This window comes from Puntigrus tetrazona, chromosome 25 (genome assembly GCF_018831695.1).
Source record: "Puntigrus tetrazona isolate hp1 chromosome 25, ASM1883169v1, whole genome shotgun sequence".
NCBI classification, from domain to species: Eukaryota; Metazoa; Chordata; class Actinopteri; order Cypriniformes; family Cyprinidae; genus Puntigrus; species Puntigrus tetrazona.
In genome coordinates this window covers 15,336,127-15,358,668 of record NC_056723.1, presented here as the reverse complement: position 1 = coordinate 15,358,668, position 22,542 = coordinate 15,336,127, and the positions used below count along the sequence as shown (strand labels likewise).

Here is a 22,542-nt window from a genome sequence, read left to right as displayed (position 1 = left end):
GGTTAACTAAAAATTTTTGATGCCTAAACCCTGCAATATATATTATATGTTCATACCCCAAAACACTCTCTTGATTTTTGCTGGTTTTGTTTCTTGTGGAAGGTTGGAGTGATATATTTTTCTATTATTAAATCAGCTAAATTATTATTTTATTTATTTACTTTATGAAGGTTTCAGGGATGATATTTAACAATATTTAACATGCTCTTAAAAAAGGCTGAGATAAGCTTTGAAAGTCTTAAGCAATAAACTCTTTAATTTAAAAGATTCAAAATAATGTCTTTATTCAATATTCTAATTAGCTTAAATGGTTGATGCCAGTTGACAAGTGGGCAATAACTTACTGCAAATAAGTTACCGTGCATCTGACAGATGATTTTTTTTGTTTACTTGCCAATTGACCTGTTGTAAAGTTATAAAAGCATATAAAGAATTGGACTGGATAATAAACAGAACTCTATCATCGCAATGAAAGCTAACAACATTCTTGCCCATTATTTATATGTTATCCAGTTAGACGTCAGTGCTTTAAGACGTACTGAAGCCTTTAGCTGTTCTATTAAAGTCTTTTGGTTCTTCTTCTTTATTTTTGCGGCCTATGAGTCCCATTTCAAAAACTGTTGCAATCTTTGTTGCTGGTCGCGAAGCTGCCTCTCTTAGTCGTCTGGCATCAAACCGTGGGCTGTACAGAAGAACTGGCAAACGATGCGCAAATGTGGGAATCTCTTTTGGCGTTTTCTCTTCTGCCTCCATCTTCTTTTGCTCCTCGGTTTTATTGGCTTCAATTTGTTGCATTATACTCTCTTTGGTGGAGAACATTTGGAAGAGGACAGCATCCCACATTTTTACTGCCCTTGGGGAGTCTCTATTGTCCTGGCTGTCAGTAGGCTTTGCTTCGGCCTCAGAATTTTGCATTTCACTTACATTTTGATCAGCACTGGCAGGGACATCTTTCTTTGATGCAGGCTCCGCATCTGCCTCTGGAAACTTGGGCTCCTCTGCTTCAACCACCATATGTTTCTTAAGGCGAGACCAGCCACTGAGTTTTGACTTCATGCCTTTTGGTTTCTGCATCACCTTCAAGACAGGCTCTGCCGTTGAGGAGGAGCCTTCCTCACCCTCCTCCTTCTTTTCCATGGCAGAGCTGATCTCCTGTTGGGGACTAGCCTTTGTCTCCACTTTGTTAACCTTTTCAGGTTCAGTGTCCTTTGTTTCAAGGTCCTTTTGGTCTTCTTTTGGTTTAGCCAGTGGCTGAACCACCTCTTTAACCTCTTCTTTTTCAGAAGGTTTTTCAGAAGAAGCAGCTTCCAGCTTCTGCTTCTTAATTCTCTCTAACAAAGACATTTTTGCCTCTGTTGGCTTCTCTGTTACTTTGGTTTTTTCAGCATTAACTTTACTTTCTGACACCGTTGGAAGGGCTGGCTTTCCCACATCTTGGTCAGATAGTGGCGCAGCCTTACTTTCCAATTTCGGAGTTACCTTCACAGTTGGAGGGGTTGGTGTCATTTGGGAAAGTCTGGGAGATCCATAGGTTGGAGTTCTGACTCTTGGAGTCACAGTACTTATTGGCTCAGCTTTCGCTTCTGATGGTGGTGTGTCAGCGACAGATACCACAATAGTTGGAATTTTAACATCAAGAATTTCTGCTTTTAATTCTGGCACAGTTGACTTGGGAATGTTCCCTACAGAGTTTGCTTCTGGCTCAGATGCTAACTTTGAAACCTCTGGAGGTGGAGCCACCACAGCAGTTTCTTCTTTAACAACACCAGCCTGAGGTGGCTGAACTTCAACTTGTTCTTTAGGCTTTACCTCAGTCTTGTCATTCATCATGGTCACATTTGCATCAGGTTGAGGTACTATTAGTTCCTGCATTGGAAGATGAGTTGCCTCTGCACTTGGTTGTGCAGCTGCTGTAGAAATGCTAAAACTTGGTGTGTAACTCTTTATTCCTCCATGGGCAACATATTCAGAGGGAGTCAATCCATAGTATGTTGGTTTGGATTTAGGTGCTGTTGGTGTTTTGGGTCTTTGACCTGCAAATGGAGAGACTCTAGATAATGTTTTTTGATGCACAACTGAGGATAAAACAGGCTCTGCAGGTTCAATCTTGGGTGTTGTTGGGGTTTTAGGCTTTGACTGCTCATTTGGGCTTTCCTGTATTTGGGTCTTTGGTTTTGATGACTCAAGTTTTGACAGGTTTTCAGTAGCCTTATCCAGCTTTTCTTGTAAGGGTTCAGTTGATTTGACAACTATGTCCCCATTTTGTAAAATTTCTGAGTGACTGGTGTTATTCACTTGATTTGATATTTTATGCATTTCATCATGTGGACCGGTCAAACTTGAGGTTGGTGTTCTGGATCTTCTGCCCTCCATGTGCACAGGAGACACAGCAAATAAAAGTGGATTTGGTCTAGAAATCTCAATCACAGGTGCTCTAACACGTGACACATGATCTGAAGGTGTCTTGGAACGCCCTGAAGGTGTTTTTGTTGAGATAAAGTCAAATGTTGGTGTCTTTACTCTTGTTAGTGTTGCAGCCCCCTTTACATCAAGAGTTGGAGTTGTACCCTGTTTCGTCTCTGAAGCAGGAGCACTGATCTTTTTCATTTCAGAAGATGGAATTGTCTCTTTCTTGACCTCAGAATTTGGAGTTTGACTTTTCTTTATTTCTGAAGTTGGGGTTGTAATCCTCTTGACTTCAACTGTTGGTGTTGTAACCCTTCTGATCTCTCTGGTTGGTGTTCTGTCTCTTCTTATTTCAGATGTTGGTGTCACTATCCTTCTAACCTCAAATGTTGGCGTTGGGCCTCTCAGTAACTCTGCAGTTGGTGTTTTACTCCTTGTTGGTGATGCATGAGGTGTTCTCACACCTACTGACCTTGCTGTGTAATTGGTAATTTGAGGAACTTCAAACAGTGATTTTGCTGTTCTAGAAACATTTACAGTCACTGGCTGAGGGCCTGGAGATTTAGAGGTTACATGAGTAGTAATATTTGAGCTAACCTCAACTCTTTGTGAAGTTTGTAGAATAGTGACTGGAACAGTTGCATGTGTGTCAAGTCCTGGTACTGGTGAGGCTGTGTATGGAAATGCTGGAGATAGGTGTTGGGGAGCCGCATATGGTTGTGGTGAAAACCTTGCCGTCTTGCCGTAAGTGAATCCTTTGTGATGAGGATAAGGAGACGACACATGCTGATACAGTGGTCGGACATTGAAGCGTGGGTGTACCGTGCCAATGTAGTAAGGTGTCTCTGGAGTCTTAGGAGGAGTTGAGTGATCACTGTGCTCCAGGTCAGGGCTTGCTTCATTTACTGGAGAGAGGCTTGAGCGGAAGGGGACCGAAGGTTGTGAGGCCTGGGCTGCAGCTTTTTTCTTCGCTGTCTTCTTGAGTAGTTTCTGGAGCCGGACATTTTCTTTCCCAGGTTTGGGAAACAAAGGTGGGGGGTACTGCTGGGAAAGCAGGCCTGCCTGGGCAGCATTGCCAATATTGACAGCCATTAAATCTTCAGCCCCCTGAAACGAAGAAATAACAGTTATTGTGTACAATGAATGTTCTCGCTTATAAAAAGCTGCAAACCATTCCAAAAATAGGCATCAAAAAATAAATTAGCAAAAAGATTTGCTCATTAATACTGTTGTTTTCTATATTTTTCAGGTGATTTTTCCAGCGATCACTTGTGAGGAATTTCTTTCCTGATTCACCAAGAACACATTAATTGACATATATGTAGTACAATATTTCTATCAACTTTTCAAAACATATGGAAGTAACAATTAGAATGACATTGTTTGTGTTGTTTTTTTTTTATGATGGTTCCATTTTTGACTGTTCTAATGGCATGGCTTTGATATGTTTTTCTACAATCTATTTGTCACACACACACACACATATATATATACACATGTATCATTCTCAGAAATCTGACTGATTGCAACAGAATATAAAGTTTTAGTCTCTTTTAGTCTTCCGCAGTATCGCCTGCAGTATTTGTGCTGATATTATGCCCACTTTTAACTTCTTCTAATGTACTTCTAAAGTATGAGTATAAACTGAATGTGAATGTCAAATAGAACAAAGTCATGACTTTTGTTAACTGTTTTTATATTGATTATCTATGCTATTTTTATACTATGGCACATTGTTTGATTTATATAGACTTGAATAGATGAACTGTAGAATAATCCAAAAACATATTTCAACATTCCTGCAGCTTATTCTTATTCATTTTAAGCCACAACCAATGTTTTACTGTCATATTTTATTACAAATATGACACCGATTTACTTACCTCTCAGCTCTTGTTATTCATAGTTTTGCATAAAGCATAATTGACTACACTTTTTGGTTTTCATGAAAACACTGGAATTACTCCATTTATCATATTTATAATACTAAAATAAACATGTTTGTTTAGGTATGAGCATTTTGCTACCCAATGGTGTTAAGAATGGTTAAAATGAGAATGTCATTTATAGGCAATTGCAGCTTTTATTTTCAATAAATTTGATATTTTGTATGATTCTTAATTTGGCTTTTGGCTGCTTACTCTCAGTGTAAAATGGAAATATCAGAACAGTTTTCACTTGATACAATGTCTCAGTTAATGACATGTTCCCATGCAGTAAACTTCCACAACACATCTAGGATAGCTCCTTGGCCTAATTTTAGGGTGAAAGCAAATGAGCAAGTCACCTGCTCCATGTCACAGAGTGTGGTGCCACTTTCCACCCTCACTGTAAACCAATGCCAAGCAGTCACTGCTTTAGCCATAGGTGGAGAAGCTACATTAAATTACATAATAAATCACTGAACATTTACTATCAATCAGATTCAGTGGTTTCTGTTGACGCACAATCAACATATCACAGAGCTTCTTTAAATTTTTTCATACTCTTTTTATATATCTATTAAACTTCTTTTTTATTTATGAAACATTAAGAGAATATTTAGCTTTAAGACTGGACTATTAATAAATGATATTTATGCAATCATTTAAATCATAAATAACTATATATAAAGGTTATGAATCAGTGGGTTCATAAGCATTTTGGGGAAAGCATAATTGTAAGAATAAATCTACTTCTCTCTGCATATAAGAAGCATACAAGATTAAATTTAGTTATATTTTTGCTTAAAACAAGTTTAAAAACATTCTATTAAAATCTGATATATATATTCTCACAAAACAAGTTATAGCATAAGCAATTTGTCATCTTATTTTAGGGCTGTTGACTACAAAATTAAAATAAATGAAATCCCGTGGACTAAAGAACATTTTAAGGAAAATATTAAACATATTGACTTATTTTGTGTCTGTACAACATATTTTTTGCAATAGTGGAAATGTAGGCCAGCTGTAAAGGTTTGTATAAGAAGCCCCATGCCCAGAGTGACATGAAGAACCATATGAGAGGAGGTCGTCCTTTTAAGGCCCTGGTAGGCTGGGCAGTTTGGAAAATTTCCAAGTTGCAAGTTCAAAAGAGGAAAGGGCAAGAATAGCAGAGCAGTAAAATCATGCACAGTACAATTGCTTCTTAGCAACCACCTGGTGAAAAAGTAATTATTGTACATGTAAAGATACATGCTCTGTGGTAATATGCACGCTTGTTCTTAAAAAAAGATAACTTACCAAGAGATGACTGTAACAGAAGACAGTTGAAGACACTTCAGACAAGGTCCCCTGTAAATATAAACATGTATGATTTATTATACATATCCTTTAATATAAGCAACTGCATTTTAATAAAGATGTAAACATGGTGACAGGCAAACCAATATCAGTATTATTAATTTTAGTTTCACATTGCTATGTTACAATCCCTTATGCACCCACCAGTCAAGATATCCTGCAACAAACTGCTAAAGCTTTTTCCCATGAGTACAGACATGTCATGCACTTCCACACTAGGCATTAATTTAATAATATCAAGAACACAAAAAATATCAAATTTCATGCACATTTTTCTGGTTTTATACCTGTTTGTCTGCTGTTCAGGGGTGTCCGGCGGCTGCCTGCTTGTCCCAGCTTGGACTGTCAGAACGGGAGACTCATGTTGAGTTCAACTATTCCCCCTTCCTTCAAATGGAAGGCACAGGCTCCATAGCAGTCCAAAAATAAAACCCTGAGTCCGTTACTCAGAATGCACGGAGAGTGGTGACGGTGTAGAGGGAACCGTCAGCGAAGCAGGGGGGATCCAGGTCACCTTAGATATCACCAAGTAGCCCCCCTCCCCCATGACACCAGACGCACACCCTCATTTACGCAATCTATAAGCACAGCACCCTCTACAGTTAAGAAGCAGCAGTAGTTTCTTTTAGAGCGCTGTTGCAGGCCAGATCTTTACACTAGTCCACCGTGAACTGTTTTTTTAAAACTTTTCTTCAGAAGTGCCAAACGGGACTTCAAAATAAAAGTGATTAAAAGTGATTTTTCTTATTTCATCTTTATTGCCAGCGTTGCATCCGAAGTTTGAGTATAGTTGTGTAAATGAGCACTAAGTGTGATTAAACTTGGTTGAAACCTAATCCCGTAAACTAACTAAATATTTATGGAAGCCTCTGACAAGGAGTGACAGTTGGAATAAAAAGACATCTGATTTGATTACAAAAGAGAGCTCGTGTGTTACGGTATAACCATCAATCTTGCAGGCATATATGATGAAGCTGACATTTACAGTACTTACATTATTAAAGAGAAGAGCATAGAACTCATAATAATGGTACATGTTAATAATGTAACTGGTGCATTCACTAATCTGGTGTATGTAAACCGTTGTACAAGTTTTCATCACCCCTTGATTTATGTAAACGTGTTATTTACATTTTCAAATATGCTCAAGATTGTGTATGGATTGTTAGTGGCAGCCTAAAAATCACTAATAGGAACATCAAGGAATGTGCATCAACAATGGAGAATAAACTTTAGAGTTACTGAGCCACAACTAATTATTGAATGGCACTTAAATGACACATTAGTGACCTTTACGATGAAAAAGTAAATCGTATCTGTAGGAAACACACCAGTTGGAGTAAGCTGGAGTACAACGCGTATCATTTCACAGTTTCGTATCACAGAGGAGTTCCTAACGCAACATATGCGGACTTGGTAGCGAGAGCCCTGGGAACACCCCAAAACTTTGTCTGAAGCATCTCACCGTTATTCTGAAAATAACACCAAAGGCAAGCAGATCACGCTCGCATTCATCCCATTCAGAAAACGTATTCATTGTGCTTACGTAGTACCGCAGCAAATATAGCAACAGCGTCTCGGCCCACTCCTCCCAAACTTACACCTCTGTTACATTTCCTCAAACCCTCGTCCATCTCCTTATTCAGTGCCTGGGCCAAGATCTGGACCTTCCCTTCTTAACCCTTCCCACTACGGAATCTCCACCAATGGGAGATTTTCATAGATCAAGTGTCGCTATAACAGAAAGACTTTTTCATGCCTGCATGTTTGCTGAACTTTACAGCCAGTCGCTGCCAGCAGGAAGCTCACTTCTTTCGGCTTTTCTGAGGTAAGAGTGAAAGAGGGCACAAGTGAGGAAATTAACATTTTGTGTAGTTGTGTGCGAGTTTATACTAAGACCTTTGTGATAACGAATATGTGACTCATGAGGTTTTATACAAACTTGTGGAGTTCGTTTAGCCTAATGCATTTAGTTGCATCAAAAGCTCGGTCAATTATTGACTCCTTAAATTTTCTCTTTCTCTATGTATAATATATAGTTACATTTACATTTAAATTATGTGAATTACATAACCTATTCAGTCTATATTATCTAAATTTACTACGTCCAAATATAGAAAAAAAAAAAAAAAACTTGAGCTGGTACGAGGAAACTGGATCCTGAACAATGTTAGGGCCTATTAAGTGCAGCTGTCTTCTCAATGTAATTTTTTTAACTCGAGATGTTTGTAGGATCGCTTACATCTATTACTCAGAAGTTAACAGTTAATTGTTTTGATGTTTAAATTTACCAACCCTTTCATTATTTTGTTGTATTTTTATTCATTCTTATATATTTATAAATAAATATTTAAAGAAATATGACTTATAAAACCGGAAACAACGCTTTGTTCTAAAGAAACTTCTAAGCTCTAAAGGTTTATGATCATTTCCATGTCCTGCAAATCTTCCAGGAAAACCAACGTCCACGTAAATGTGAGCACGAGCAAGGGCGCTTCTCATTTATCATGTGTCAGTCCGTTCATAGTTCAGCTAATAATACAATTCAGTCCGTGCCTTAAAACGTAATACATATTCTTGTATACGTCAGCATAAGTGAAGTATTTGCACCCTGCATTCTTAGCCATCACCGACAGTCTTGATTATTTCATTTGGCAAAAAGCCCATTAGTTCAAACATGGAGGGGTCAACGGGGAAAGGGAAGAGATGATTCATGACAGTTTTATGATTGGCTAATATATGTGTTCATTCGCCGTCTTGCCTTGAGGTTCTGATTCGCTCATCCTTTCACTTTCTTTCAGTCTCAAAGTCCACTATCACCATGTCAGACACAGAGGATGTGTAAGTATCATGAAGTTTGTCATTTTAATCCAGCTGAACTTTTAAGCATGCGCTTTTCTTGGACTGTATTCGCATGACGTACACTACCCGAGCATAATCAGGCTTCCGTTTATTCTTTGTTTTTCACAGCGAGCATTTTGAGGGTGAGTACGGTTTTCCGATATTTTCGTGTGAAATCGCATTGGTTTTTAAATTCTGATGAATATTGGTGTTGCATCGGTTCAAGGTCATTGTTATTTTAAGAAAATGAAGGACGTATGCATTCACGACGGGATATTGTCTAGACAATATCAATTCAGTGTAGTAATTGTGCAATGCATGATAATGGTTATAAAATGATAATTATTGCATGAATGCAGATTTCATCTGTTAGTAACAATTTATACAACATCCTGTTCTCTTTGAGCTTTGATTGTTACATTCTATTTGATTCTAATTGTATTATACAATAAGGAATATAAAATGTTTTACAGACATCAAATGTATAGATATATAGATGTGCAAATAGATTTATGTGCAATAAATCCATCCAATAAAACATAAATAAGGCATTTCTTTTTAAAAACGTGTTTGGTTTTGTTGTTTTTGTGAAAAAACAGCTATTGGTGGATTCGGTCCCTTATTATTATAGCTGCTAATAATATCCGTTCTGTTCTTGTTTAATGTTTGCTGTCATAGAAGGGAAGGTACGTTGATTACAGATTTATTCTACTTTATTTCGCTCAAGGGACGGCTGTGTCTCCTCCTAGTGGACAACATCTATAACACTGTCCCTTCTAGTCAAGGGTGGCGTATGGCAGCAAGACTTTCTATAATCCAATATACGCCAAGCTAACCATACTACAAATCTGGACAATAACCAGACTAGACTAATGAGACTAGACTAGACTAAGTGATGATACGGGTGAAAGAGTTTCAAACGATAACAACCGTGCAGTGATCTGTCGACTGAGTATGCTTTGCATGGCTTGTATTGAAAACCGAACCACTCGTTTCAAGGACAAACTGCTATTTTAAATGTCCAACATCAAAACAGAGATGGGGAGGGGGTATTCAGTAGCTGTTAAGCGTTTTTATGGTCATCAAAAAATGCTAAAAATTATCAAAACATTTAAATAAAATGTATTTAATTTTGAATCTTTGAATAATATGTTTTGTATAATTTTTAATATCACTATATTTTATTTTAATATATTTTTTTACATTATTTAGTTCATTTTAACTATTTAATTTTACAATAAGAAAGAGGAAATGTTTATTATAAAGTGGAGTATATTCATTTATTAACTCTATCTATCAAATAATTACATTTCTCATAAATACTAATTATGTTGCAGTGCTATGCCGATGTTTGAATATTGTGGTGTATCTTTAACTGTGTGGATTTCTTAATAACACAATAACACTTACTTGTCTCCTCTTGCTCCTAATACAGAAGAGAAGCCAAAGTTCAAGTAAGTTGCCAGTAGGCCTTTGCACATTACAGCAAACTATTGCAAAGGTATTTTTAAAGACGCATAGCGCTCATTTTAATTCTCCAACCGCAGGCCATCAGCACCCAAGATCCCAGATGGTGATAAAGTGGACTTTGATGTAAGAGTGCATGCATCTGTAAAACGCAAATGGCCTCGTACGTAATCGTTAATGAGATGACGACGCTGTTTCTCGCGTGTGTCTCCACGCAGGACATTCAGAAGAAGCGCCACAACAAGGATAACCAAGAGCTGCAGGGCCTCATCGATGCTCACTTCGAGCAAAGGAAGAAGGAGGAGCAGGAACTGATCGCCCTCAAGGAGAGAATGGTAACGTCCGACTAGAAATAAAACGACGGCCTGACCTGATCTCCTTCGGCGCAAGTTGGTGTAAATAAAAATGTGTCTTCCGTGTCCAAACAGGAGAAGCGCAGAGCTGAGAGGGCAGAGCAGCAGAGGGTCCGGGCTGAAAAGGATAAGGAGCGCCAGGCCAGGCGTGAGGTGAGGAAGCAGTAAAAACACTCATTAAACACACAGACTGTGACAAAGGTGTAGACTAAAAATAATAAATGTGACCAAAATCTATATTCTCTCCAACGAAAAAAAAGAAAAGGCATTTTTATAAAACCTCCACACGTTTTCGTACTTGGGGTTGCCAGACGTCAACAGTTTACGACGATCTAATGCATGAAGAAACTAGATAAGTAAATGAGTAAAATTTCCAAATTATTTGGCAACCAAAATCTGACTGGTGGGAAACAACAGCTTAGGTTGAGGGCTAAGATGAAACTATAGCTGATAAAATGAAAAAACCTTTGAAAACACTGGCTTCGATCACTTCTACAGGAGGAGAGACGGAGGAAGGAGGAGGAAGATGCCAAGAAGAAGGCAGACGAAGACGCCAAGAAGAAGTCAGCTCTGTCTGGTATGGGCTCCAACTACAGCAGCCATCTGCAAAAGGTCGGCTTTTACTTCACACGCTTGAAATCAAGTAAAGAGCATGAATTAAAACAACCGCGACCGAGACCCGACATTGTGTTGTCCTTCAGGCCGATGCCAAGAAAGGCGGCAAGAAACAAACAGAGAGAGAGAAGAAGAAAAAGATCCTGGCTGATAGACGCGCAAGCCGCTCGCGTCGACCATCTCAACGAGGACAAACTGAGGTGAGTTACACGCCGAACTGCTGAAGTGTAGGCCGTCCAGCCTTGCTTACCTACGTCTCGTGGCCTTCAGGGACAAAGCGCAGGAGCTGTTCGACTGGATCAAGACCCTGGAGGCTGAGAAATTTGAGCACATGGAGAGGCTGAAGAGGCAGAAGTATGAGGTGTGAAAAACGATTGGTGAACTAGACCGGAGGAGAGGACGAAGTTTACGTACCTGGATCCGTATCTCATGAATCTCTGATTTCAGGTTACTGCGCTCCGCAGGAGAGTGGAGGAAACTCGGCAAATTGTAAGTTCGTTTCCTGAACGCATGGCGCCCCCTGCAGTGCACGGCCCTTATCGGCGGCTTGCTGTGATAACAAGGCAGCACTGCACTCACTTCCTGAAAACAGTCAAAGGAAATAAATACGGCGTTTAATTTAAAATTTTAAGATTTAATAAAAGAAATAATATTTTCTTATAAAGCATGCTCCAGTAAAAAATTGGTTTATTTACTACAAGTGAAGTAATAATATTAACAATAATAAATATTCATAATTGTATATTTATTAATAATAATTGGTATATTTCACTTACGATTGAATCATGCGGTAATAAGAAATGTAAAGTTTAGGTAGTAAAAATAAAAGTAATAAAAATGTATTTGTATTAGAATAACTATTAAGAAAGAAACTGTAGAAATAGACAATAATGTTAACAGACCAATACTAATAAAAAAAAAAACCTTATAGGATTTGAGCAGCTGTCTATCCTGGCAGAGAGATAAACTTGTTTTTCGTTATTTTGGATTCATCTTTGGCAAAAAAAAAAAAGCACATTGATATGGTACCGTGACAGCAAGCAAGGCTTGTTTTGATCAGCCTGGTGTGTGTGCATGCTGTGGCGTGAAATGTAAAAACGCGCAGAGTTAAATAAAAACGCAATTTGCTGACCTGTCGTCCTAACCCATCACAGCAGCAAGAAGGGCGCCGGCGCTCGTCGCAGAAAGTAAGCGGGTCGTCGTGCAGGCCGAGACCCCACCACGAAAGACGGACGACCTACACCCGGACTCGACCGACTCTTCCTCGTCTTGGACTGTTTAGCTCCCTTTTTATGTCATGTAAATAAAGTGTGACTTAAAGCCTCTGTCAGTAGCTACTTGTTCCTATTGAAACATCAATAAAATAGTTGTTTTTAGATATTGTCATGCAAGACCGTTTTTGTTTTAAGTTTAACGGCGGTTAAACGCGTCGCGCGCTCAAGATCAAACGAGCCGCGTCGAAGTGACAGGCTTTGCCGTTGATTCGCGCGTTAAATTCGCGGTTTTTTTAAACTTAACGTTTTTCCTAAATTTGGCAGCAACTTTTCGTATTTAGCAGATTTAAACATCGTAAGTGAAGAAACTCGTGAGACATAATCGCGGTCTTATCACAGCCTATAGCGAGTTTTATTTTATTTTCGACTCTTGTCACGCTGGTGAACTTTAAAGTGACCGGCGGAAGGATACCGAGCAACCTGTCACTCACAAGCAGAAGTTCGTCCGTTTTCGATAATAGAGCAAACAATACCGATTTCTTAGCTCGAGTAACATTATTTAGTTATTTCTTTGTAGGCAAGAATTAATAAAAGTATTCTAACGCAATTTTGAACTTCACATAATGTATTTAAAATATTAATCTGTATATTTTATTAAATATTTAATAGATATTTTCAATGATGGTTATTATTATTATTATTTTATGAATAAATAAATTGTGGTAACCGACAGTCGATCACTTTTGTTTAATAAATATGGCAGGAAGCCCCAAGTCTTGCCGTATAACTGCTCCTTATGCACGAATTTATGAAATACAAAAGTAAAACGTTAGCATAACGCAAATATATACATTTACAATATGGGACGGTTTATTAATGGTGTATGAAGTTTAGCACACGCTGAAATAAAATGTCAAAATTAACGAAATAAAAATATAAAAAGATTATCCCTGAAACATTCGATGTTAAATAATACATCTATTAGACTATTTGAGAAAAAAGTAGGCTCACTACTCTAGCTTTCATAATTAGCTAAAAGTAAACCTATTCATGAATGAAAGTCTATAGATTAGAATTTTTTCTCCATTTCCTAAACGGCTATTTTGACCGAGATGGTCCACTAGACTAGAACCAAATCATTTAGAGAAGCTTCGAGAAAAAAAAAACAACAAAAAAAAACTACTTTGTTTCATCAAGCTATAAGTTCGTTGGCAGCAGACAAAAATAAAACCTCTAAAATATTAATTGGTGATTTGCCGTGAGAGCTTTTTCTATTGAAGGGCTTTTGCCGTTATGAAATTTTAACAGCAATCTTCACTTTCACCGTTTTCTGTCCCACTAAAATTAAATTAATATTCCATTGCGTCATAATTTAATCCATAGAACAAAAATAAAAAAAACTCCACCCAGACATGCGAGTATAAATAGTTATATTTTTTTATTAATCCGACATTCACTCGTTTAAGAAGTATAAATATAAAGTTTAAGAAGACACAACAAGCTAGTGTTTCAAACAGGCGTCATTAAATACAATAATAGGTTTGTTCGTTTCGTCTGCTTTAACAAAACAGATCTTATTTACACATGTACAAAAGTGGTCCTGCTCTTCATATCTGGGTTTCGATGCTCTGCAAATAATTAGGAAATAAAAAGGCGGTGGCGACAAGAAAAAAATAGAAGAAAATAGAGAATATGGTCACATTTTCGCGTGGATACAAGAATATAAATAAGCGTGGTTAAGAAACTCACTTCTGCTGATCTGCTGAGCCGTTTTCATAAATGGAATTCATTTTCCACAGCAAAGAAAGAAAGAAAAGAAAGAAAGAAAGAAAGAAGAAAGAAAGAAAGAAAGAAAGAAAAGAAAGATCATTCGTTCCTATAATTTCCAGCAGTGGATCGAAATAGTCTCTTTTGTCGTTAAGTTCGGTTTTTCCGTTTCTTATTCTGCTCAATGTTTTTTCTGATTCAGATCGTCTTTCCGTTTCGGCTCTTTAAAGCACTTGATAGATGGGATCCGGGCCTGCTGCTGCTGCTGAGGGCAGCCGGTCGGGGACAGCGCGGGGACTGACCCTCCTGCGGAGAGCCCGGGCTCGCCTGCGCCCTCCGGTACCGGCAGCGCGGGACACGCCGGGGTCTCCGTGGAGACATCCGCTCCACGATGCTGGACAGGCAATCCAGACTGGACACCACCGAGCTCTTAGCGGTCCGTGCTCGGCTGTGGACAGACGACACAAGGGCGCGTTGAGCCTTCAGCTGTGCATTTTACCAAAAACCCAACTTTGAGTCAATCAACGGCGCTTTTGGCGACCTACCGTTTGGCGAGTCGTTTGAAGTACGAGCTGTCGTAACTGTTTCTTTATTCTCGACTGACATGTGGGACCCATGAAATCCATCTAGAAAACAATCAATTATGATTTATTAATCCATTAAAAGGGCTAATGAGCTTAAACATTTTCAGCGTCGCACCATTACACCAAAAGATAGCATGCTACCAAGTTATAATCGGGTAGGTAAACGAATTGTCAAAAGCAAGTTTCTGGCGCAAAGCCATTACTGAGTGAATACACGATCAGACAGGCTAAATTAAATCATATCTCTAGCCACATTATATATATATGCAACATGAATTCTCACCCATGCCAATGGAGCAGTTGGATCTCGGGCTGGAGGCATCGGAGTCTCCACTGTAATGTTCCAGAACGGGATAGTAGTTGTCCTCTTGGCTCCTGAGCAGCGCCTGCAGAGACTCGATGTAGCTGATGGCGTTCCTCAGGATCTTCACTTTAAGAAGCCCTCTGATTGGGGTTGGTGGACGCATCTCTTGGCGGCCTCAAAGTGCCGTTGACTTTGCTCACCCCTCCTCTCCCCTCATCGTGGCGGCTTTGCGGTGGTCGGCGTTGGTGGTTTTCCTTCTGTGGTGGCTTTGCATGCCCACAGCAGGGCACTCTGGCGGCCTGGTGGTGCCCGCTGGGCGCCCGCACGTGCTCGTCCCCGGAGGTGGTGCTCTGTCGGGGCTTGAGCAGGCTGGACGTGATTGTTTCGGGGTCCAGGTCCTCGAAGAAGCGCATGCCGTTCGGTGGGCGCTGAAGCAAGCGGTCGTCGTAGAGGCTCGTCAGCTGACGGGATGGGGAAGGGATATCCGACAACTCCATCTTTGCGCTTGAAGGAAAAACCACCGTGCTTGGACGCTTCCCCGGGCGTTTGAGGATTTAGGAATATTAAGACAAATTCCTTCCGGTCGTGAATAACGTGTTATGCAAAACAACCTTTGAGGAAAACAATGGCAGATCCTGGAAAGGTTTTCGGCTCGCACCCTCAGGTACTTGCTTGTTGTTGGTGAGAGAGCCGGGCCTGTTTATACGCAAGCCCAGCCGATCAAGGGGCGTGTCCTGGAAGAAGACGGATTGACCAATGAACGCGCGTTTAGAAAGAGGGCGTGGTTTCGGCGGCCTGGCACTTCAGTTTCTATGACGGCCGTGAAAATGCTAAAATGACGAATTCGTTTATAAATAATGTTAAAAGTTGCTATTGCTGCGTTGTTTCATGTGTTCACTAAGCTGGAACCCTTTCAGTTGTTTATTTGTCATCAGATTTTAGCTTACAATTATTCATTGTTACCTGAATCTTCCCAGGAAACATTCGAGGATAGACGCCCTCATCTGTTGCTTAATAAATATATAAGTTTGTAGCTCACTATTGGATTTTGACAAGTTGACAAACAATTCAGTAATATACTGACAGAACAGAACATACAAAAACTGTTAACATTGTGCATTTCCATTCTAAATACACTGAAATACATGTAGTAGCAGTAAAGCCTTAGATATAATACTAATGTTATGAATGCTTATCAGTGTTGTTAAAAACAAAACAAAACAAACTTAGACCTATTCTGAATTATTTTTATTGTTATATAAAAGGAAAACACTGGAGCAAATTGATACATCAATATATTAATGCAATTTATGTAGCCTATTAAATATGTGGCAACAACAAACACGAGCAACAAATTAAACGTCTTTCTTCCAGTGCGCGCTTTTTCTTATTTATGTGTTCATTACAGAAAAAACTTACAAGGTGAAGTTAATTTGTTTCCATGGTCTGTTTATGATGTTGCCAGCTTTACTTTGCTTTTTCTCGCAATAGCTGTTAGACGCACAACAGACCAGCAATAGGGGGCGTTAAAGAGTCAGATCAGGAGTCCAAACTACCTTCTGTTTGAAAAGCACCTGAATGTGTGTGTGTGTGTGTGTGTGTGTGTGTGTGTGTGTGTGTGTGAGAGAGAGAGTTCCTGTCTCTCCTATTAGTATGTTTTGCCTGAATGCAAGCTGGATATTAGACTATTGTAAGATGTTCAAATGACTGCGTGAAACATTTTACTGTATTTTTTTTCTACTATATCTTTTTGTAATATAAAGGAAAAAAATATTTATTCGTAAAAAGTTTATTCAAAACGGTGCAGAATAACATACAGCAAAAGTCTAAGGTAAAATATTCAAAAATTTAGCAAAAATACAAATGCTATTTTAATATGAAATACCATCATCGAACAAAGTGTATAGATTTACTTTTAAAAGAAGGCTTTTGAAAGAAATGTGTTTTTCTTACACATAGTGTTGATGGAGTGTTACATACATAACTGTGAAGCACTGCAAAGTGAATAATAATAATAATAATAATAATAATAAAATGAGAGAGTTTAAACTCTTATTCAGCTTACTGCATAAGTTTACTGAAGAACACATTGATTTTACTGGAAGTGACATTAAAAATCTAACTGGAAAGACTTGTTGTGATGCAAAACTGATGCATCATTTTGAGTGCATTTATGCAATTTTATTTTCCCTTTGGACCACCAATATGTAATCTGTTTCAGACAATATGTGATATATAATGTATGTGTATTTTGTTTAGAGGCAGAGTCACAAAAAAAAATGCCTTACTATAAAGCCCTTATACCTATATTAGTATTAACATTATGAGCCTGTAAATTTCACGTCTGTTGCATTTCATTTGTAATTGTAAAAAGGCCTTCCAGTGATCTTTGTGTAACTGATTACTCTGAATAATCACTTTTGCGGCGCAAACCTGCTGTTAAGCAGTTGCGAGAGGAAGTCCCTGGTCGAGCGTGTCTTGCAGCTTTGTCCCGATGAGGTACTCGCCGAAGCCGCCCGTGCAAATCTTCGGCGCCGGTCAGAGGTCACCGGCAGGCGACCTTCGAGGCGAGGAGCTGAATGAAGCGACTCTTGATGCGCTGGGCGGTGTGTGAGTCTCCACGTGCTCACCGCCAGCTGGTCAACTCAACCATGGCCTCATCTCCTCCTTCCCTGGTCAGCGTGACTCCAGAGCAGGAAAACCTTTGCGCACACCTTCAGCGCCGGCCTCTGCAAATGTTACATATTGTGAACCAGTTACTGTTCTGGATGCTGATTGGTGAGCGAGGTGTTTCACAACCCTAGTCTAACAGCGCTTGGACTTGGGGCAGCTTGTGAGGGAAAGCAAGAAGTCTGTGTAAAGTCGCCGCCATTGGGATGGGGCTTGGCCTTGGGCGCTGTTGAAGTTAAACATGATTAAGCAGAGAGCTCTAAACAAAACTGTGTGTCTGAATTGGTTATGTATTAAATCATAGTTATGCGCGTGGTCCTTGACTTGACTTGGTCACTGCAGAATCATATTTGGGCCAGTGACACTTAAAAAAAAAAAAAAAAAAATATATATATATATATATATATATATATATATATAAATATATGTCATCTTACGGTGTCACCATCAATAAAATGAACATTTTCAGGATGTGAGTGAGCTTAATACTTCTTTGGGCCAACATTTTATTTTTGTTAGCTAAATATTATGCAAGCCTTTACTTCTTTCTGAAGTGTTTCTTTGAGTTATTTCTTCATAATATAAATGAACAGCTGTAACACTATGTTTCAAAAAAAAATTAAAAATAGGTTAGTGCTTTTTAGGATGCATTAAACTGTTCAAAATGACAGTAAAAAACATTAACTGTGTCTACAAAAAAAATGAAAGGCTGTTCTTGCCAGACTGTGTTATTTTTCACAAAAAATTTCAAAATCGATATTGATAGAAATGTCAGCATAATCAGCAAATTAGAATGATTTCTGAAGGATCATTTGACTAAACACCGAGTTACAATTGTGAAAATACAACTGCTAACAAATAACTACATTTGTAATCTGTTCTGCAGGAATGTCGGTTATTATGCGTTAGCAATAATATTTCACAACATTACTATACATCTAATCAAATGAATGAAACCTAATTGTGCATAATAACAAATCAATACATTTTGAATAAATAATCAATATAAATAAATTCTATGCACTTAAAGTTTTATTAAAAAAACATCACAGCAGATCAGTCCATGTGTAGGTCATATTTGAATAGAGCTAAAATTAACTAAAGACAGCACCGGACGTCAAACATCACCCAGCGCCAAGGATGAGCGGATAACAAGGTGTTCAAAATCGCTGCTGATGGACCCTCACGGTCCCGAGTCGGATCAATTTTACGAGTGTAAAATCAGGAAGACTGGAAAGTAAAAAAAAAAAAACGAAAGAAAGAAAGCAGAAGAAGATGCGGTGTAAAGTGACAGTGCGTGGAATCCATCTGGAACTACAATTAATGCACTGTCCTTCCGGCCTCACATTATCTCAACATTTTCTGGAACTCCAGGAAACGTATACCTAACAGGCATTAAAGGGAGATCTGCTGGTTTCCCCCCATGGCTCTTGTTTTCTCTGCCCTCCATCCCCTCGAGCCGCTGCCACGCCGTGCAGACGAGAGTCAAAAGAAAAAAATAGCCTTGTGATTATTACACACCTGAGGGTTAAGTGAAAGTGCCTTGTTTTTGTTTCTCGTCTGGGTGCTGGGAAAAATACAGGGCCCTTTGGCCAGGTCCTGTGCTGGTTAAGGGGTTACCTGGATGTTCTTTGCTGCAGTGTTTTCTCCGGCCAGCTGGGACAGATACTGCAGCATAGCAGCCCGCTCTGGTTCGGCCGCCGATTCCTGATGAAAATACGCTGAGACTCTGGGTAAAGCCAGATCGCACTCCAGCTCGAAAAGTTCGGCGCAGAGCATAACCCAGAGAACACATCTGATTTAGAACACGTCGAAAAGTATTTTTGCTAACAGGTTTCCTGTAAGAGAAAATGGGTCACAACTTTTTGGGTTGTTTGGGTTTCTATTTATTTCAAACATGATCAATCAGCCTACTCTAAAGGCATATTGTGGCCTTTATTAATCTAGGTTTTATTATTATTGCTGTTGTTATTCTTTACCTTATAATGTTATATTGTACATCACTCTGTTTAGTATTTGTTATTTTTAATGTGCTTTATAAATAAGCAATAAATCTTTTACAATTACGCTGAAAAGAGGCAAAAAAGAGGCAAAACTTTTGTGTGTGTAATATTTCCAAAAGTGTAGGGTCATGCGATAAAGAAAACACCTTGTTGTCCACTTGTGACAAGGAACCAACTTTGAACCCCCTTGGCTGTGTTGAGATCAGTGTTATTGAAAAATAAATAAAAAAATGTAATACATTTTTTGTACATTCGATATGATGCAACAAAGTGTTTTTGGTTTGAATATCACTTCATATTATTTTGTGTGTTATATTAATATTTTGTTTAAAAAAAGGACTTTTTCAGCTGAATCCATTTTATCACCTCTCTCTTCGTTTAACTTACCCAGTGAAGTTTTAATAAAAGCATGCATACAGTATTAAACTCCTGTATTTTCTATGTAGGTTATCTTGGTTGTCAGGCTGGCTGGGGATTTACCACGGATGACAACGACTCATAACGTACTCCACACTAAGCAACTGTTTGGCATACAGCTATAAATGAATCTTTATAAATCAGCTGGGATGATTTGGGTGTTTAGTAAAGCTCTTACCAGCGCTTCCAGTCTATAAGAAAACCTCCATAAGCAAAGTGGAAACCCACAGACCTCCACGACAGTCAGGAAGTTTTTGCCTCGCCGGACTCTCAGCGGAAGATAAATGCGTTTCACAGAGGGGAAGGCACGTTTTTATTCGCTTTACTCTCGGTTCCGACATGTTAAGCGCCCGACGGCGGACGCCGGTGCTAACGAACAGGTGCACCGTGATTTGCGTTCGCGTTAATATCGCGCGGCTCGGCATCGCATTTCCGCCATCTGAAGAAATAAGCGAACTGGTGATGAAATAGCGACGAGCTAAAATTCAGGGAGCGACAGTTGCTGTTAGAGGACCAGAGCACGCAAACGTTTCCCGTTCATTCATCAAGTTCATCCGGTCACAGTGGGTGGATGCCTAAGTGGCACGTCGTGTTTTAACTCGCGTTTGCTGTTGTGTTAACGAGCTAAATCATACCAAATCATCTCGAACGGCTGTATCTGTCATTATGCCATCAGTAGTATTATCATTTCTGCAGTTTCTCTGCTGAAAGAGCTAAACACGTTTGTTGGTCTTAGCTGCGCTTGCAGCCACTGCATTATAATGTTCTTGAGGATAATACTCGTATTCTTTAAATATGCGTGCTTAGTTCGAGTACACGCCTTTTAAGTGCCTTCCATGATATGTAGCCTTTACTTTTCTAAATCATTATGTTTCAATAAACTTTTAGCATGCTTCGTATTTTGATATGTTGACTAAACTGGTTTTATTTTAAGGGAATGTAAATGTGTTATTACAAATATATTTAAAATACATATTTTTCAGTGGAATGTGATATGTGTTTTAGTACTTTAAACACATTTCAAAGACAGTAGAAATAATTATGAAATTTGATATAAAGGTGCATAAAGGTTACTCCACACCAAAATGAGAAATTTTTGTCATTATTCATTTAATCCCCGTAATAGATTTACAAACAGTAAGCTTTGTTTGTCTTTGGATCACAATTTAGATATTTGGAGAAGAACCGAGAGTCTTGAGACCGTCCATTGACTGTCAAAGGAAATATGCTGTCAAGGTCACAATATGAAAGACTTATCACGTCAGAATAGTGCTTCTGCCATCAGTGGTTCAATCTGAATATTTGCCAAACGACAAAGAATATGTGCAAGTGTACAAAAAACTCTTTTTCTCAAAGTTGGTTTAGATTGTGTCCGATGCCTGTGGCCTCTGCCAGCTCAGCTGCTCAGCGCCCAAACATACCTTGTAAAACCAACCAAATGACCCGTACTTTGACCTTGTGTGTTTTGGTAATATCTAAAAATAAAAAGAAGAAAATATTGTATTAGTTTCAAATGATGAGTGTCTTCCAAAATTATTCCATGGAGCTTTCAAACTGTAGAGTTAAGTAAGCAAAAAAAGTCATTTATAGCAGCTTAATAAATTTTCTAAAACTGAATATATTCAAAGCATCATCTGCATGTTTCTGCCAGATGTTCACTTAAATAGAAGTTTGACTGGTTTGTGAAATCAACTGCTATTAAGTATATACCAAGCGGCTTCTCAAATGCTCGAAGCTCTTTAAAATCCGATGGACTATGATTCAACTGTCAATGTTTCTTTCAATCATCTGCTCATTATGAAGAAGCGTTCTGAAAGTAGTTCAATGATATTATGTCATTCATTAAGTTTACCCAGCAATACTGATGATTCACGACATAGTTACTGTAACGATTACAGCCTTTATTCATTTATCCATTAATCGTGGCTAGCCAATCATTGGAAGTTTCCTCTTTCTTCTTCTTCTTCTTTTCTTCAAAAACGTCTAAACTGCAGTTTCTCGACTTGAATGTGAAGCGATTAGCTTGAAATACATAATGGAGTCACTCTTTAATATTTCACGCCAATCTGAGAAGTCTCAAAAAGAAGTGGGTGCATGTATGTGATAGCGTGCTCCTTTTCCAGTCTTCTCCGTGTCCTCCTGCCCTCTCCCCGGTGGACCCGTCTCTTGTTTCATCAGTGGCCCACGTGTCATTCGCGCCCTCCTCAGTGAGATGACTGACATGAGGACTGGGAAGATCCCAGGGAGCCTGTTGGGTCTGGATGGAAGAAAGAGAGCACTCAATCTGTCCAACCTTCGGGTCAACAGGACCTGCACTCTTGACTTGACCTCTGCACCTCTCGGTACATACGATGACCCTGAGCTGAACTTACAAGTGTAACAAATTACACACACACTGCATTTCGGATGGGATAGAAGTTCAGTCTGAATTCAGAATCGAGGTTGTGGCGTGAGCCGCATTGTAGCGACAGCCTGTGAAGCTCTTACTGCGTTTAGTTGTGTGTGTGTCCTGAGAGACTGATGCAGCAGAGCTGTCATACATTTGGGCAACTTGCTGTAGACCTCCTTCAAGGATGCCACCTGCCTTTTGTCCGTGTTTTGTCTCTGTCTCTGAGTT

General features: G+C 39.0%; 3 protein-coding genes and 1 pseudogene across 3 annotated transcripts in view; 2 read left to right on the top strand and 2 right to left on the bottom strand.

The window, feature by feature from the left end:
- Window positions 1–4,527, top strand: part of LOC122330444 (non-muscle caldesmon-like) — a 28,582-nt gene extending 24,055 nt beyond the window's left edge. The window contains 1 exon segment of the mRNA XM_043227463.1: window positions 3,656–4,527. Coding sequence (XP_043083398.1) covers window positions 3,656–3,681 — 26 coding nt within the window. The 3' untranslated portion in view covers window positions 3,682–4,527.
- LOC122330437 (mucin-2-like) lies at window positions 237–6,188 on the bottom strand. The gene is made up of 3 exons (XM_043227408.1): window positions 5,978–6,188; window positions 5,631–5,681; window positions 237–3,513 (listed from the first exon to the last, which is right to left on the bottom strand). The coding sequence occupies exon 3, from the start codon at window positions 3,496–3,498 to the stop codon at window positions 529–531; it is 2,970 nt and encodes a 989-aa protein (XP_043083343.1). The 5' UTR covers window positions 3,499–3,513; window positions 5,631–5,681; window positions 5,978–6,188; the 3' UTR covers window positions 237–528.
- Window positions 6,189–7,368: 1,180 nt separating this feature from the next.
- LOC122330448 (troponin T, fast skeletal muscle isoforms-like) lies at window positions 7,369–11,333 on the top strand. The gene is given in 11 exon segments (XM_043227467.1): window positions 7,369–7,518; window positions 8,492–8,531; window positions 8,661–8,674; window positions 9,967–9,985; window positions 10,079–10,124; window positions 10,217–10,333; window positions 10,427–10,504; window positions 10,850–10,963; window positions 11,053–11,124; window positions 11,126–11,166; window positions 11,237–11,333. Coding segments are annotated over 10 exon segments (618 nt in total). The 5' UTR covers window positions 7,369–7,518; window positions 8,492–8,511.
- A 2,520-nt stretch (window positions 11,334–13,853) lies between these two features.
- LOC122331304 lies at window positions 13,854–15,332 on the bottom strand (annotated as a pseudogene).
- Between the last annotated feature and the right edge of the window lie 7,210 nt (window positions 15,333–22,542).

Coding starts and splice junctions, on each gene's coding strand:
- LOC122330437 (XM_043227408.1), bottom strand. CDS start 3,498: ATGGCTGTCAATATTGGCAATGCTGCCCAGGCAGGCCTGCTTTCCCAG.